This window comes from Somniosus microcephalus, unplaced genomic scaffold, assembly GCF_052327205.1.
Source record: "Somniosus microcephalus isolate GS21.2 unplaced genomic scaffold, FLI_Smic_1.0 unresolved_chr4, whole genome shotgun sequence".
Classification (NCBI taxonomy): Eukaryota; Metazoa; Chordata; class Chondrichthyes; order Squaliformes; family Somniosidae; genus Somniosus; species Somniosus microcephalus.
In genome coordinates this window covers 36,159,011-36,175,479 of record NW_028225182.1, presented here as the reverse complement: position 1 = coordinate 36,175,479, position 16,469 = coordinate 36,159,011, and the positions used below count along the sequence as shown (strand labels likewise).

At 47.7% G+C, this 16,469-nt stretch overlaps 1 protein-coding gene across 1 annotated transcript; it reads right to left on the bottom strand.

Annotated features, from left to right (window-relative positions):
• Positions 1-1,792: 1,792 nt before the first annotated feature.
• LOC147090533 (zona pellucida sperm-binding protein 3-like) lies at positions 1,793-15,978 on the bottom strand. Its single transcript, XM_085977054.1, has 9 exons — positions 15,835-15,978; positions 15,153-15,268; positions 14,962-15,065; positions 14,694-14,871; positions 8,204-8,309; positions 8,036-8,127; positions 7,898-7,949; positions 2,444-2,635; positions 1,793-1,912 (listed from the first exon to the last, which is right to left on the bottom strand). Exons 1-9 carry the CDS (start codon positions 15,976-15,978, stop codon positions 1,793-1,795), a joined length of 1,104 nt encoding a protein of 367 aa, XP_085833180.1.
• Positions 15,979-16,469: the final 491 nt, after the last annotated feature.

The following is a 16,469-nucleotide window of genomic DNA, read 5'->3' as shown; positions in this document are numbered from 1 at the left end:
TCACAAGTTGTTGCGCAGGGTTTGCTTGCGTTTCCTGTACAGGAACAAGGCGATCAACGAAGCAGAGATCAGAGAGACAGCAGTCACAGTCAGGGCCACCATCAGGACCACCTCAGACTCCACACCTAAACAGCAATGAGAAACCAACAGTGAGTGAAGGAAATACTGAGGGGGAAATGGAAACTAGCAGTCGGCCAACTCACCACCTGGAGACCTCTCCTCCATCCGTTGCTCAACCTCATTAAGGGACTCGGTTGCCAGGTCTGTCACATCAGTTTCCAGAATGACCAGGGGTCCAAGGGAGGCCTCACCCTCCCACTTCAATTCAGCATCACTCCCTGCAATATCAAACATTCCAGTTAGAGAGGGTAAAGGGCAACCTCCAACATCTAGAGAATCAATGTCCTACCAGCGTCAGGTACAAGATCCCTCCTTGCTCTGGAATCAAATCCAAACTCCCTTGTGGCACTGCAGTTGCCCAAGTGACAACAGGCACAAACGTCATTGTTGGATACTTCCAATGGAGCCCAGCTAAACAAGAGAATCAGTTTCACAATCAGGTTGGGCATCACTTCCCCACACAACACATCCCTGAGGGAGAGAGGGGGCACTTACACATTCTGCATCTTCTGGAAAGTACAAGCTTTGCTCATGGAATCTCTCCGATCCACTGCAGCAACCTTCAGGTGACAGGAGATGAAAATCTGAGGGACACAGTCAACACAAGTCATTATATAGTGACTCCCTCCCAACTTGGGAACTCAATGAACAGGTGGATTCAGGGGACAAGTAGCAGAATGGATAGCAAGCTGGCTAGAAACAGAGAAAAGTGGTTAATGTTAGTGATTCATAGGATCACAGGATATACAGCAGAGGGATTTCAGGGGAAACTTCTTTACCCAGAGAGTGGTGAGAATGTGGAACTCGCTACCACAGGGAGTGGTTGAGGCGAATAGTGTAGATTCATTTAAGGGGAAGCTAGATAAACACAGGTGGGAGAAAGGAAGAGAAGGATATGTTGGAGAGTTAGATGAAGAGGAGTGGGAGGACACTCATGTGGAGCACAACCCAGTTATGCAGATTGGCTGTAAATACTTTGCAGTGGTCGGCTTCCTCTTACCAAGGAACGATCATCGCCAAAGAAGCGGAAGGCATCCAAGTCAAAGTGGAGCTTGTCCAGCTCACGCTCGTCTCTTGGCAACACGAAGGTTGAGAAGGAGTCCTCAGCTTTGCTGTCCAGGAGGCAACTGAAGAAATAATTTTAAGAAAGGGACATGGAGTGAATCAAGAGAAGCCATTGAGACAGGATCAGCTGGAGAAAGCAGAGTGCTCCTTACCCATTGTAGTCAATGATGCTGTATCTCGGGGCGGAGTCCTCGTCTGGGCTCAACGTAGCGACACAGCGATCAATGTAGAGCTTCAGGGGCATGTGGTTGGTCATTGAAACAGAGGCCTCAATGTGAATGAGGTCACCCAGGTAGTAGACAGTCGAGGTGCGCTCTGTGAGCCAGTCATCTGAAGTACAAGAGGGACAAGGGTTGGAGACTGGGTACAACTCCCAGTGGGTGACTACAGGAAATCATTCCACATCCACCCATCACATACCATTCATTAGGCGCAGAGAGAATGACAGAAGCCCCTCTCCAGACTTGGTGGAGCTGAACGGGATCCAGGTGGGCTTGATCGGGTTACTGCTCACATTGCGCTTCCTGGAAAGACAATGCAGCCATTTTAGGACAAGGTCAGAGAACTACACCAGCTGTAGACGTTATTTGCGACAGTGTAAAGAATCTTACCTAAAATAGTGGCACTCAATGGGAACGACAGCTCCATTAGTTCTCACAATGACAGATCCATGGGCCTTGGGGGTGTGGTTCAGGTGGGTGGCATAGACCAGGAAATCTCCAGACATCTGAAAGACATCAGGTTCAGAAATGGACAACATTCTACTCAGCTGGTTGGAAGTTGTGCAGCCTCAGTAGCTAATGCAAGGAGGGGGATTGCAAGCACAAGACAATTAAACAGAATAAAGATTCAATGAAAGGACAGCTTCACTTCAATAAAAGGAGCCACAGGTTGATAATTTAGAGCAATGAATAGAACAAGATTAAAGCCTCATTTAAGCCAGACTCCCCTGTATTCTGATACAAAGGAGTGGAAGAAAAAAAACTCAATATTGTAGATAACTAAACCCCCAGTGACCTGAAAATCCACAAGACAGGATGTAAGGAAGGAAAAAAGTTAACTAAGTGAAGGATCAAGGCCAATAAGGCCGAGATCAAAGTTGGAGACACTCAGGAAAACCAGTTAAAGCAAAGGACAATACATAATTCAACACAAGTCTGGAGGTTTTAAAAGCAGGAGACAGGAATCAGGGTAGGAAAAACAAGTTGGGTCTATTCCAGCCACCAAGCTTAGAGCAAGAGTTGAGGAATCACATTACCTTCACTCTGCTGCCACACTCATGGAGCCCATAGTCAAAGAGGACAGTGTGGTTCTGAGAGTAGATCCCGGTTGACGGACAACCTGCCGTCCCCAGGGTCAGGTCAGCAGCTTTAATCAGGTGCCTGGTTCCAAATAAATCCATCTGTACCCTGACCAGCAGGTTGTGCTCTCCACACTGCACCCTCACAGTCTGCAGTGGAGACACACTGCGCCCCTCAGACACACTGAAACCGGAGCCAAAGGGAGACCCAGGAGAAGGGGCTCGCTGAGGCCCAGGGGTGGCTTTTACTCTTCTCCATGGAAACCTCTGGCCCCCAAACTGTTGCCAAATATCAGAGGAACAAACAGCTCCAACTAACACCAGCACTGGGAGCAAACCCCTCACTACAAAATCCCCCATGATACTAAACAACTCAACTATCCCTGCACCCACCAACAAGCACCTTTTATACACACAACCTGCAGTCACATTGAGCCGATTAACCCCAATCTCCACAATTTCTACCCAATCACAGAACTCATGGATTTATTGCCAGGAGGGCCTATTTTAATTCAACCAATCGGAGTGACCCTTTTGATTGGGTGGTTAAGCAAATCTACAGTAATCTTTTTTGTGTGGGTGATTAACCAATTAGTTTATAAATAAAACTTTAAAGGAACCTTAACAAATTAATTTAAAATTTGGCTGCTCTTTTTGATTAAAGCAATTGACTGTAACTTAAGAAAACATTCGACCAATTAGGGGTGCTCTTTTGATTAAACTAATCAACTGTAAATTAATAAAACTTTAAATAAAACTTGAAAAAAAAGAAAAAAAAATAATAAAAAAAGGAAAAGAAAGATGGATTTATTGCCAGGAGGGCCTATTACAATTTGGTCAATCACCCCCACCTGAAAGAGTCACACAAGGGCACATTTTGATGGGCACCATTAATACAGTAGTCATCCACTTTGGATCTAAAAAGGATAGATCAGCGTACTTTCCCAATGGTGAGAAGCTCGGAATTTAGAAAGTTAAGGGGTGATTTGATTGAAGTTTTCCAGATATTAAGGGGAACCGATAGGGTACACAGAGACAAACTAATTCCACCGGTTGGGAGTTCAGGACAAGGGGACATAGCCTAAAAATTAGAGCCAGATCTTTCAGAAGTGAAGTTAGGAAACACTTCTACACACAAAGGGTGGGAGAGGTTTGGAACTCTCTTCCGCTAACGGCAGTTGTTGCTGGGTCAATTGTTAATTTTAAATCTGAGATTGATAGATTTTTGATAACCAAAGGTATTAAGGGATATGGGCCAAAGGCGGGTATATGGAGTTAGGTCCCAGATCAGCCATGATCTCATCGAATGAGGCGACAGGCTCGAGGGGCTGAATGGCCTCCTCCTGTTCCGATGTTCCTATGTCTAATGTGGATTTCTTTAATTGAGCCATAAAATGACATGGGTTGTCCCGGTGTCATCAACAGAGGAACGAATTTATACCTGGCCTCCCTCTTTAAGTTGGCACAACTAACAAAGGAACTCAAACACAGAATGTTCTTTCGACAAAACAACAGGAAACTCATAAAAGTAAATCATAATTATGTTACTCGTGTCGATAAGACTCTCCACTCCCTGCGGTGCCCATCGGTTGCGGGAGGCCTCGAGTGTACCGGTGGGCATTGCCCGCTCCCTCTCCAGGGAGCCTGGCGTGCAAACACTCGGAGTCCAATGGGTTTTCCAGAAGCTTCTACAAGTGGCTGGATCCGGACGGGATCATTGCCTCATTGAACCGGATCGGAAAGTTGGACCTTAATCAGTTGATATGTACTGTGGGACATTAGTTCGGACAGACTCTTTGTTCTTGTTAGTGGTGTCCTGTCCCTTGTGGGGAGGACCCCTTATAGATGATCAGTGTGGGCCTGAGCTTCACCCACTGCCCCTAACTCGTAGTCTGCAAAACAGGACAAGCTCCCCCGTCCCTGCTGATAACTAAAAGGACATCACGAGGGGGAAACAGTCTATCCAATTAAAACCCCCAAATAGAGGCAAAGTCACTCTAATTGCAATTGTCCTGTTTCATACAGTCGGATAAAGAGTGTGATGGTAAATGGAGACTGTCACACTGGAACAACAACACCAACTTGTCATCATATCGCACCTTTAATGCAGAAAAACATCCCAAGGTGCCAATGGTGGAGTGAAGGAAGGGGAGGATCCACAAATGGCCGAGCTGTGGGAACATGAAATCTGAGGGAGGTGGTTAATAGGGTCTGATCCTCTGAGGTTGGGATTTGGGACCTTTTTTGCGCAGAGCACAGGGAGCTTTACTGTGTATCTAACCCGTGCTCTACCTGCCCTGGGAGTGTTTGATGCGACAGTGTAGAGGGAGCTTTACTCTCCATCTAACCCGTGCTGTACCTGCCCTGGGAGTGTTTGATGGGACATTGTAAAGAGAGCTTTACTCTGTGTCTAACCCGTGCTGTACCTGCCTTGGGAGTGTTTGATGGGGTAGTGTAGAGGGAGCTTTACTCTGTATCTAACTCATGCTGTATCTGCCATGGGAGAGTTTGATGCGACAGTCTAAAGGGAGCTTTACTCTGTATCTAACCTATGCTGTACCTGCCCTGGGAGTGTTTGATGGGACAGTTTAAAGGGAGCTTTACTCTGTATCTGACCCGTGCTGTACCTGTCCTGGGAGTATTTGATGGGACAGTGTAGAGGGAGCTTTACTCTGTATCTAACCGTGCTGTACCTGCCCTGGGAGTGTTTCATGGGACAGTGCAGAGGGAGCTTTACTCTGTATCTAACCCATGCTGTGCGTGTCCTGGGACTGTTTGAAGTGACAGTGTAGAGGGAGCGTTACTCTATATCTAACCCGTGCTGTACCTGCCCTGGGAGATTTTGACGTGACATTGTAAAGGGAGCTTTATTCTATATCTAACCCGCGCTGTAGCTGCACTGGGAGTGCTTGATGGGACAGTGTAGAGGGAGCTTTACTCTGTATCTAACTCATGCTGTAACCTGTATCTGTTACATCGTTATATTATCACATTATTCAATGGAACTACTTGTTACATTGTTATATGGAACTACTTTGGTTAGTGCATTTATACTGCTATGTGGCACACTGTGTCAGGCAGTGCACAGTGCAAGGTCGGACATCTTGTATCACTCCGCACCATGCGGCAGCAACATCATGAAAGCACTGAGTAAAAGCTGTAAACTAAAAAGGAGTTAAAAGTGTCTGTATTACATAGTAATAAAAACACAAGGGGACACAACAGTATCTAACTTATGCTGTACCTGCGCTGGGAGTGATTGATGAGACAGTGTAGACGGAGCTTTACTCTGTATCTAACCCGTACTCTTGCTGCCCTGGGAGTGTTTGATGGGACAGTGTAGAGCGTGCTTTGCTTTCTATCTAACTCCCCACCCCACAGAGCCCTCTATTTCATCCTCCCTCATCTATGCTACCAGCCTCCTTTACAAATGAACAGGAGGAGTCCATTCAGGCCCTCGAGCCTGTTCTGCCATTCAATTCGACCATGGTCGATCTGTATCTCAACTCCAAATATATCTGCTTCAACCACTCCATGTTCCACATTCTGTGTAAAGAATGTCCTCCTAAATTCTTAATTTCATCTGTTAATGGCCATCTTATATTCCTGCCCATTTGCCCTCACCATCTTGTTGCAGTGGTGCCTTGTTACACCGCCCAATGTTCAACTAAGCAAAGCATTCAACTCACGTAAATCAGACAAAAACGTGACAGAGTCAAAGGAGGAGACATTAGGACAGGTAAATGCCTGGACACTGATGTAGGTTTTAAGCAATGTATTAGGAGGAGAGGTTGAGGGTTTTAGGGAGAGAATGTCTGAGCTTAGAGGCTAGATGTCTGAAGGCACGGCCACCAACAGGGGGTGATGGGAGGTGGGGTGGGCGAAGGATTTTGGGCGGGTGGGGGAAATACACCAGAGGCCAGAGTGCAATGAAAAAGATAATTGATCATTTACCAATCCCCTCAGCACTGTTTGATTCCACTACCCACCCATGTGTGATGGTGGGTGGTAGGTTACATCACTATATTCAAAAAGGCAATTGTAACTAACCTTTAAGGGATGTTAAATGTGGAACAGAGCCAGCAGAGTGACAGTACGAGGCCAAGACACACCTACCGCCAGCGGACATGGAGCAAGATGGCCAATTAAGGAGATGCTGCTTTGGTCTAGTCTCTTGACCCCGATGTGGGACTAGAACCTTCTCACAGCGGACTACTAGCTGGGTGTCTGTAACCCCATCTACTCGCTCTAGAAAGATGGCAGAAACTCCCCATCGCTTTCATCCCTTTACAAAGGTCACAATATTAATGCAGAGAAGCTGGGATTGTTCTCCTTAGAGCAGAGAAGGTCAAGGGAGGGGTTCAAAATGGTAAGGGTTTTGATTAAAGTAAATAAGGAGAAACGGTTTCCACTGACAGAAGGGTTAGTAAATAACGTCATTGACAAGAGAGCCAGAGATGAGGAGACTTCTAATATAAAGAAGAAGTTGTGATCTGGAACACGCTGCCTGAAAGGGCGGTGGAAGCAGATTCAATAGTCTCTTTCAAAAATGGGATTTGGATAAATACAAAGAGGTGAAAATGGCAGGGATATGGGGAAGAGCCGGGGGGAGTGGGACTAATTGGAGAGCTCTTTCAAAGAGCTAGCACAGGCGCGATGGGCCGAATGGCCTCTTTCTGTGCTGTATGATTCCAGTTGCCATCCTATTGAGGCCACAATCTTATTCCAGGTGCAAATGCCTACTTTCAACTACCCAAAACTGAGCGGTGTGTGGTGAAATTCTCAGTTAAATATAGGCCTCCAAAACTGGTCTAGTGTCATTTAGACAACTTAGTTCAAACCACCATGACAGTGTATTTAAAATCCAGTTCAACACCATAGACTGTAACTCAACCAAGTGACATTTCAATTTCATTGAAGCATTTTTTGACAAATAAAGCAGCTCATTTGAGGGAGAGGATTCAGTTGTGTTTCCTGGACAGTAGGAAGTCCACCAGAGAGGCGGAGATCAGGACCTCAGCTGCCAACGTCACAGCCGCAACCAGAAGCAGCTCAGAACCCACATCACCTGCGGAGAACGAGAAGCCAATATGGAGTCAGGAGTCACCTCGATAAGAACTCGGAACATCCTCACGAGTCCCAACAGCTTCACTATCCACCGAATGAACCACGTCCAGATCTACATCCAGAACGATCAGAGGTCCAAGTGAGGCCTCACTCTCCCACACAGGCTCAGACTCTGCAACAATTAGTTCCATCCAGTTACAAAACATCCTTCTTCACCCTCAACACCCAACACCACCACAACATTCCAAGCTCAGATGGGACCTCCCTCCTGCACCTGGAGTGTGGTCTTCCTCCAGATCGCAATCTCTGGGCTCTGCAGTTGCCCCCATCACAACAGGCACAAACCTCATTGGATCCTTCCAGCAGGGACAGGCCCAACTCGTTCACCGGGGACCATCTAAACAAGGAAGCAAGCCATCAGTCAGAATGCATCCATACGCCAAAAAGAAAGAGGTCCACCATTCGGGGGTAGATTTCTCGCACCGGTTGGCTGGCTTCTGGAAGGAACAGGCTTTGTTGACTGAATCTGTCCTTTGATCTGCTGCAGCTACTCTCAGGTGGCAACTGATGAAGATCTGCAGGAGACACATCCAGGAGTTACTCAGCGTCAACGCTCACCGTCTTACCTTCCAACATCTGGCCAACTCTTACCAGGTCCCTGGCATCCTCAAAGAAGCGGAACGCATCCAGGTTGAACCAGAGCTTGTCCCGGTGATCTCGCGGCGACACAAAAGACGAAAGGAAGTTTTCGCCTCGGCTGTGTCAACAGGCAACTGGAAAGAGGGTGGGAAAGAGCTGCCCGATTGCCTGCCTCTCTTCCGCGGCCACGTTCGCGCCCGGGTGGCCCTGGATATGGAGTACGCGGAATCCACTGGCACGCTTGAGGCCTTCCGCGACCGGTGGGCGCCGCGGAGAATGGAGTGCATCATCACCCCCGGCAACCAAATTTTAATTTGATTTGTTAAGGTTCCTTTCAAATTTATGTTAATTTACAGACCTTATCGTTTGCGACCCTTTAAAAAGGGAGCACATGGTTGACTTTTAATAGGCCGTTGCCTATGATAAAGAAAGAGGCAGAGATTGGGTTGACCTTCTCCAAAACCATCAATAGAAAGACATTGGGCGATGTCATCAACCAAAAACCAAACCAAAGTGCCCCCATTGGTTGGAGAGCTTTGGGAACCATCGGCCCAAAGTCGCCTGTAAAAGAAAGAAATAAAGACTTGTATTTATATAGCGCCTTTCACAACCTCAGGACATCCCAAAGCACTTTACAGCCAATGAGGTACTTTTTGGAGTGCAGTCACTATTGTAATGTCGGAAAGAAAGCAGCAATTTGCGCACAGCAAGCTCCCACAAACAGCAACGTGATAATGACCAGATCATCTGTTTTTAGTGATGTTGATTGAGGGATAAATATTTGCCAGGACACCTGGGGATAACTCCCCTGCTCTTCTACGAAATAGTGGCCATGGGATCTTTTACGCCCGTCTGAGAGGGAAGACGGGGCCTCAGTTTAGCATTGCGGCCAAAAGACGGCACCTCCGACAGTGCAGCACTCCCTCAGTCCTGCCCTGGGGTGTCAGCCTCGATTATTATGCTCGAGTCTCTGGAGTGGGACTTAAATCCACAACCGTCTGAGTCAGAGGCAAGGGTGAGTTTGGGATCGATACAGGGTTATGGAGAGAGAGCAGGGCAGTGGGATTAGTTTAGGATTGATACAGGGCTATGGGGAGAGAGCGGGGCAGTGGGATTAGTTTGGGATTGATACAGGGCTATGGGGAGAGAGCAGGGCAGTGGGATTAGTTTGGGATTGATACAGGGCTATGGGGAGAGAGCGGGGCAGTGAGATTAGTTTGGGATTGATACAGGGCTATGGGGAGAGAGCGGGGCAGTGGGATTAGTTTGGGATTGATACAGGGCTATGGGGAGAGAGCGGGGCAGTGGGATTAGCTTGGGATTGATACAGGGCTATGGGGAGAGAGCGGGGCAGTGGGATTAGTTTAGGATTGATCCAGGGCTTTGGGGAGAGAGTGGGGCAGTGGGATTAGTTTGGGATTGATACAAAACTATGGGGAGAGAGCAGGGCAGTGGGATTAGTTTGGGATTGATCCAGGGCTTTGGGGAGAGAGTGGGGCAGTGGAATTAGTTTGGGATTGATCCAGCGCTTTGGGGAGAGAGTGGGGCAGTGGGATTAGTTTGGGATTGATACAGGGCTGTGGAGAGAGAGCGGGGCAGTGGGATTAGTTTGGGATTGATACAGGGCTATGGGGACCATGTGGGGCAGTCAGGTTAGTTTGGGATTGATACAGGGCTATGGGGAGAGAGCGGGGCAGTGGGATTAGTTTGGAGATTGATACAGGGCTATTCGTGTAGAGCGGGCCAGTGGGATTAGTTTGGGATTGATACAGGGCTATGGAGAGAGAGCGGGGCAGTGGGGTTAGTTTGGCATTTATACAGGGCTATGGGAAGAGAGTAGATCAGTGGGATTAGTTTTGGACAGTGACGGCTGATTTACCATTTTGGACAGGTGTGGCCTACACTGCCTAACCAAGCCAGCTTGTTCCCATGGCAATGGGGCCTTGGCACAGTCCTCCCAGCAATCTGCCTGACACTTTTTGCGTAGTCTTTGTGATGAAATGCCAACAAAAAAGACAGGGCTGAAGTGGGAGCTGCCTGACCATCGTGAGCCGGAACGCTCAGCCGCTGAGTCGAGGACATGACTACGACCCCTGCACTGGAAGTCTCGGAGAGGCAGGTTTGGATTGCTGCATCGGAGAGAGAGAGCTGGCACTGATTTGATGGGCTGAACGGCCTCCCGCTGCGCTGCGAACCTCGGGGGTTCAGAGACACCTGAGCCAACAAACTCATCTGATTGGCGGTCCGACAGAAAACCGCTCCCACCGCACGTGCTCAAAAGTTTCTACCCCCATCGCAGGCAGAAGAGTCGCTGATCTTCAAATGTAATTCACTGCCTGAAGTGTTGTGAGGCATTTTAACGTGGTAAGGAACCATATAATTGCAGATGTTATCAATAAACCTGAAACCTGCCCCAACAGTAGATCATCTTAAAGGTGTCAGCCGGTAGCACACTTGCCTCGGAGTCAGAAGGTCAAGGGTTCAAGTCCCACTCCAGAGACTTGAGCCCATAATCCAGGCTGACACTCCCAGTGCAATGCTGAGGGAGTGCTACACTGTCAGAGGTGCCATCTTTTGGGTGAAACATTAAACCGAGGTCCCATCTGCCCTCTTAGGTGAATGTAAAAGATCCTACGGCTGCTATTGGAAGAAGAGCAGGAGGAGTTCTCCCCAGTGTCCTGGGGACAATATTTATCCCTCAATCAACATCACTAAATACAGATTATCTGGTCATTTTCACATTGCTGTTTTTGGAAGCTTGCAAATTGGCTGCTGCGTTTCCCACATTGCGACAGTGACTCCATTTCAAAAGTACTTCATTGGCTGTAAAGCGCTTTGGGACATCCTGAGGCCTCCAGCCCTACAACACCCCCGTCTCCGAGATATCTGCACTTCTCCAATTCTGCCCTCTGGAGGATCCCAGATTTCAATCGCTCCACCGTTGGCGGCCTTGTCTTCAGCTGCCTGGGCCCCAAGCTCTGGAATTCCCTCCCTAAACCTCTCCAGCGCTTCATGCTCCTTAATACCTCCCTCTTTGACCAAGCTTTTGGTTATCTGCCCTAATATCTCCTTATGTGGCTTGGTGTCAAATTTTAATTGAAAGCGCTTCTGGGACATTTTAGTACGTTGAAGGGGCGACATAAATGTAAGTGGTTAAGTATTGACAACAGTCCTACTGCAGATTTCAGCCAGCATTCACTGACCAGGGTCGGCCACGAGAGATACAAAAGTGTGCTCGTTAAGTTTGTGTGGATTCTAGCCCCACCTGATGTTGGAGATCCAGTACGGCAACTCAATCCCACTTGGGGACCTAGTATGTTGGTTAGACATAATTATTTTTTATTGTAGGTCCCACACTCACGTCAGAGATGTTTAGAAAGAACAATCTTTTATTTATACAGCACCATACCATGTTCAGGATGTCCCACCAACACCTTAAACATTCACTCCCTCCACCACCGGCACACTGTGGCTGCAGTGTGTACCATCTACAAGATGCACTGCAGCAAGTCACCAAGGCTTCTTCGGCAGCATCTCCCAAATCCATGACCTCTACCAGCTAGAAGGACAAGGGCAGCAGGCGCATGGGAACACCAGCACCGCCAAGTTCCCCTCCAAGTCACACACCATCCTGACTTGGAAATATATCGCCGTCCCTTCATATAGTCGCTGGGTCAAAATCCTACAACTCCCTGCCCAACTGCACAAACTGCAGCTGGACTAGAAAGCAGCTCACCACCACCTTCAAGCCTAACTAGGCATGGGCAATAAATGCAGGTCTTGGCAGTGACACCCACATCCCATGAACAAATTAAAAAATGCACTTCATAACCAATGAATTACTTCTGAAATGTAGTCACTGTTGTCAGAAACATGGCAGCCCATCAAGAGCCTACAAACAGCAATGTGGTAATGGCCAGATCACCTTATGTTGGCTGGTGGATAACAATTGGTCAGAGGGAAGAATTCCCCTGCTCTTCTTCCAAAAGTGCCACAGGATCTTTTACATCCACCCGAGGGACCAGAAGTGGCCTCGGTTTAACTTCTCATCCGAAAGATGGCACCTCCGACAGTGCAGCACTGGGAGTGCCAGCCTGGCTTTTGCACTCCAGGTTTCTATAGTGGGATTTGAACCTATGACCTTCCGACTCAGGCTAGAGTGCTGTCCACTGAGCCACGGCCAAGACTGAAAGCCATTTAAGGGGCCTTGAGAGATGCAATTCCTCAGGTCACTAATCCTGCAGGTTAACAAGCCATCGACAGCACAGAAACAGGCTATTCAGTCCAACTAGTCCATGCTCCACACGAGCCTCCTCCCACCCTTCATCTCACCCAAACAGCATATCCTTCCTCCCTCATGCTTAGAGCTCCCCCTTAAATGCAGCTACACCATTCGCCTCAACCACTCCGTGATAGCGAGAGCCACATTCTCACCACTCTCTGGGTAAAGAAGTTTCTCCTGCATTCACCATTGGAGTCATTAGTTAGTTACTACCTTGTAGTTACAGGCCCCGAGTTCTGGTCTTGCCCCCAAGTGGAAACATCGATATCTAACCCATCGCACCCAGTCATAATTTTAAACACCCTCAGCCTTCTCTTTCCTAGAGAAGGCAACCCAAACAGGTCAATCTTTCCTAATAAGTCGAATCTCAGTTCTGGCATCAGCCTAATAAATGTTTTGCACCCTCTCTAGTGCTGCTATCATTTTTAGAATATGGACATCTACCCCATTTAGACTCATTATCCCAGTCAGTTATAGAGGACTAAACAACCTCCACTTCTAGTAATAAACTAATCCCAGCATTAAAATTTCCAGGAACGTTGCAATTTCATGGGGCTCAATAATCAGTCCCACTAACCTCAATCCACAAGAGCCCCACAAAGCTCCTTAACAAGGGACAAACAGCAGGCCAAGATAACTCGCTCCAGGCAAACACTTCCAAGTTGCTGTTAATAAACTAGTGAAATGGGGCAGATACCCCAGTAGCCTGATATCTGGTGAAAAGATTAAATACACTCAGCAGGCATGCCACTGGGTCAAGAATCATTAATGGAAGTAAATAAATATGGAAAACTTCCCATATTCAGAATGCAAATCCCCAGCCGTGATCAATGACCAAATGTAAGCAATAACCATTACGGATTTGCTAATGTCACCACTTTATTAATCACAAGTTGTTGCGCAGGGTTTGCTTGCGTTTCCTGTACAGGAACAAGGCGATCAACGAAGCAGAGATCAGAGAGACAGCAGTCACAGTCAGGGCCACCATCAGGACCACCTCAGACTCCGCACCTAAACAGCAATGAGAAACCAACAGTGAGTGAAGGGAATACTGAGGGGGAAATGGAAACTAGCAGTCGGCCAACTCACCACCTGGAGACCTCTCCGCCATCCGTTGCTCAACCTCATTAAGGGACTCGGTTGCCAGGTCTGTCACATCAGTGTCCAGAATGACCAGGGGTCCAAGGGAGGCCTCACCCTCCCACTTCAATTCAGCATCACTCCCTGCAATATCAAACATTCCAGTTAGAGAGGGTAAAGGGCAACCTCCAACATCTAGAGAATCAATGTCCTACCAGCGTCAGGTACAAGATCCCTCCTTCCTCTGGAATCAAATCCAAACTCCCTTGTGGCACTGCAGTTGCCCAAGTGACAACAGGCACAAACGTCATTGTTGGATACTTCCAATGGAGCCCAGCTAAACAAGAGAATCAGTTTCACAATCAGGTTGGGCATCACTTCCCCACACAACACATCCCTGAGGGAGAGGGGGCACTTACACATTCTGCATCTTCTGGAAAGTACAAGCTTTGCTCATGGAATCTCTCCGATCCACTGCAGCAACCTTCAGGTGACAGGAGATGAAAATCTGAGGGACACATTCAACACAAGTCATTATATAGTGACTCCCTCCCAACTTGGGAACTCAATGAACAGGTGGATTCAGGGGACAAGTAGCAGAATGGATAGCAAGCTGGCTAGAAACAGAGAAAAGTGGTTAATGTTAGTGATTCATAGGATCACAGGATATACAGCAGAGGGATTTCAGGGGAAACTTCTTTACCCAGAGAGTGGTGAGAATGTGGAACTCGCTACCACAGGGAGTGGTTGAGGCAAATAGTGTAGATTCATTTAAGGGGAAGCTAGATAAATACATCAGGGAGAAAGGAATAGAAGGATATGTTGGAGAGTTAGATGAAGAGGGGTGGGAGGACACGTGTGGAGCACAACCCAGTTATGCAGAACGGCTGTAAATACTTTGCAATGGTCGGCTTCCTCTTACCAAGGAACGGTCATCTCCAAAGAAGCGGAACGCATCCAGGTCAAAGTGGAGCTTGTCCAGCTCACGCTCGTCTCTTGGCAACACGAAGGTTGAGAAGGAGTCCTCAGCTTTGCTGTCCAGGAGGCAACTGAAGAAATAATTTTTAAAAAAGGGACATTGAGTGAATCAAGAGAAGCCATTGAGACAGGATCAGCTGGAGAAAGCAGAGCGCTCCTTACCCATTGTAGTCAATGATGCTGTATCTCGGGGTGGAGTCCTCGTCTGGGCTCAACGTAGCGACACAGCGATCAATGTAGAGCTTCAGGGGCATGTGGTTGGTCATTGAAACAGAGGCCTCAATGTGAATGAGGTCACCCAGGTAGTAGACAGTCGAGGTGCGCTCTGTGAGCCAGTCATCTGAAGTACAAGAGGGACAAGGGTTGGAGACTGGGTACAACTGCCAGTGGGTGACTACAGGAAGTCATTCCCCATCCACCCATCACATACCGTCCATTAGGCGCAGAGAGAATGACAGAAGCCCCTCTCCAGACTTGGTGGAACTGAACGGGATCCAGGTGGGCTTGATCGGGTCACTGCTCACATTGCCCTTCCTGGAAAGACAAGGAAGCCATTTTAGGACAAGTTCAGAGAACTACACCAGCTGTAGACGTTATTTGCGACAGTGTAAAGAATCTTACCTAAAATAGTGGCACTCAATGGGAACGACAGCTCCATTAGTTCTCACAATGACAGATCCATGGGCCTTGGGGGTGTGGTTCAGGTGGGTGGCGTAGACCAGGAAATCTCCAGACATCTGAAAGACATCAGGTTCAGAAATGGACAACATTCTACTCAGGTGGTTGGAAGTTGTGCAGCCTCAGTAGCTAATGCAAGGAGGGGGATTGCAAGCACAAGACAATTAAACAGAATAAAGACTCAATGAAAGGACAGCTTCACTTCAATAAAAAGGAGCCACAGGTTGATAATTTGGAGCAATGAAAAGAACAAGATTAAAGACTCATTTAATCGAGGCTCCCCTGTATTCTACACAGAGTGGGAGAAAAAAAGCTGAATATTGTAGATAACTGAACCATTAAACTGAATTCCCAGTGACCAGAAAATCCACAAGACAGGATGTAAGGAAGGAAAAGTTTGAAGAACTAAGTGAAGGCTCAAGGCCAATAGGGCTGAGATCACAAGGTTGGAGACTAAGGAAGACAAGTTAAAGCAAAGGACAATGCATAATTCAACACAAGTCTGAGGATTTAAAAGCAAGAGACAGGAATCTCAACATCAATGACATTTCACCAAGAGTAGGAATGAAGAATTGGGTCTAATCCATACTCTAAGTTTAGAGCAAGAGTTGAGGAATCACATTACCTTCACTCTGCTGCCACACTCATGGAGCCCATAGTCAAAGAGGACGGTGTGGTTCTGAGAGTAGATCCCAGTTGGCCGACAACCTGCCATCCCCAGGGTCAGGTCAGCAGCTTTAATCAGGTGCCTGGTTCCAAATAAATCCATCTGTACCCTGACCAGCAGGTTGTGCTCTCCACACTGCACCCTCACAGTCTGCAGTGGAGACACACTGCGCCCCTCAGACACACTGAAACCAGAGCCAAAGGGAGACCCAGGAGAAGGGACTATCTGAGACCCAGGGGTGGCTTTTACTCTTCTCCATGGAAACTTCTGGCCCCCAAACAGTTGCCAAATATCAGAGGAACAAACAGCTCCAACTAACACCAGCACTGGGAGCAAACCCCTCACTACAAAATCCCCCATGATACTAAACAACTCAACTATCCCTGCACCCATCAACAAGCACCTTTTATACACACAACCTGCAGTCACATTGAGCCAATTAACCCCAAGCTCCACAATTTCTACCCAATCACAGAACTCATGTAGTTATTGCCAGGAGGGCCTATTTTAATTCGACCAATCGGAGTGACTCTTTTTTGATTGGGTGGTTAAACAAATCAACTGTAGGGGGTCGTCCGGAGCACGCGGTGTCC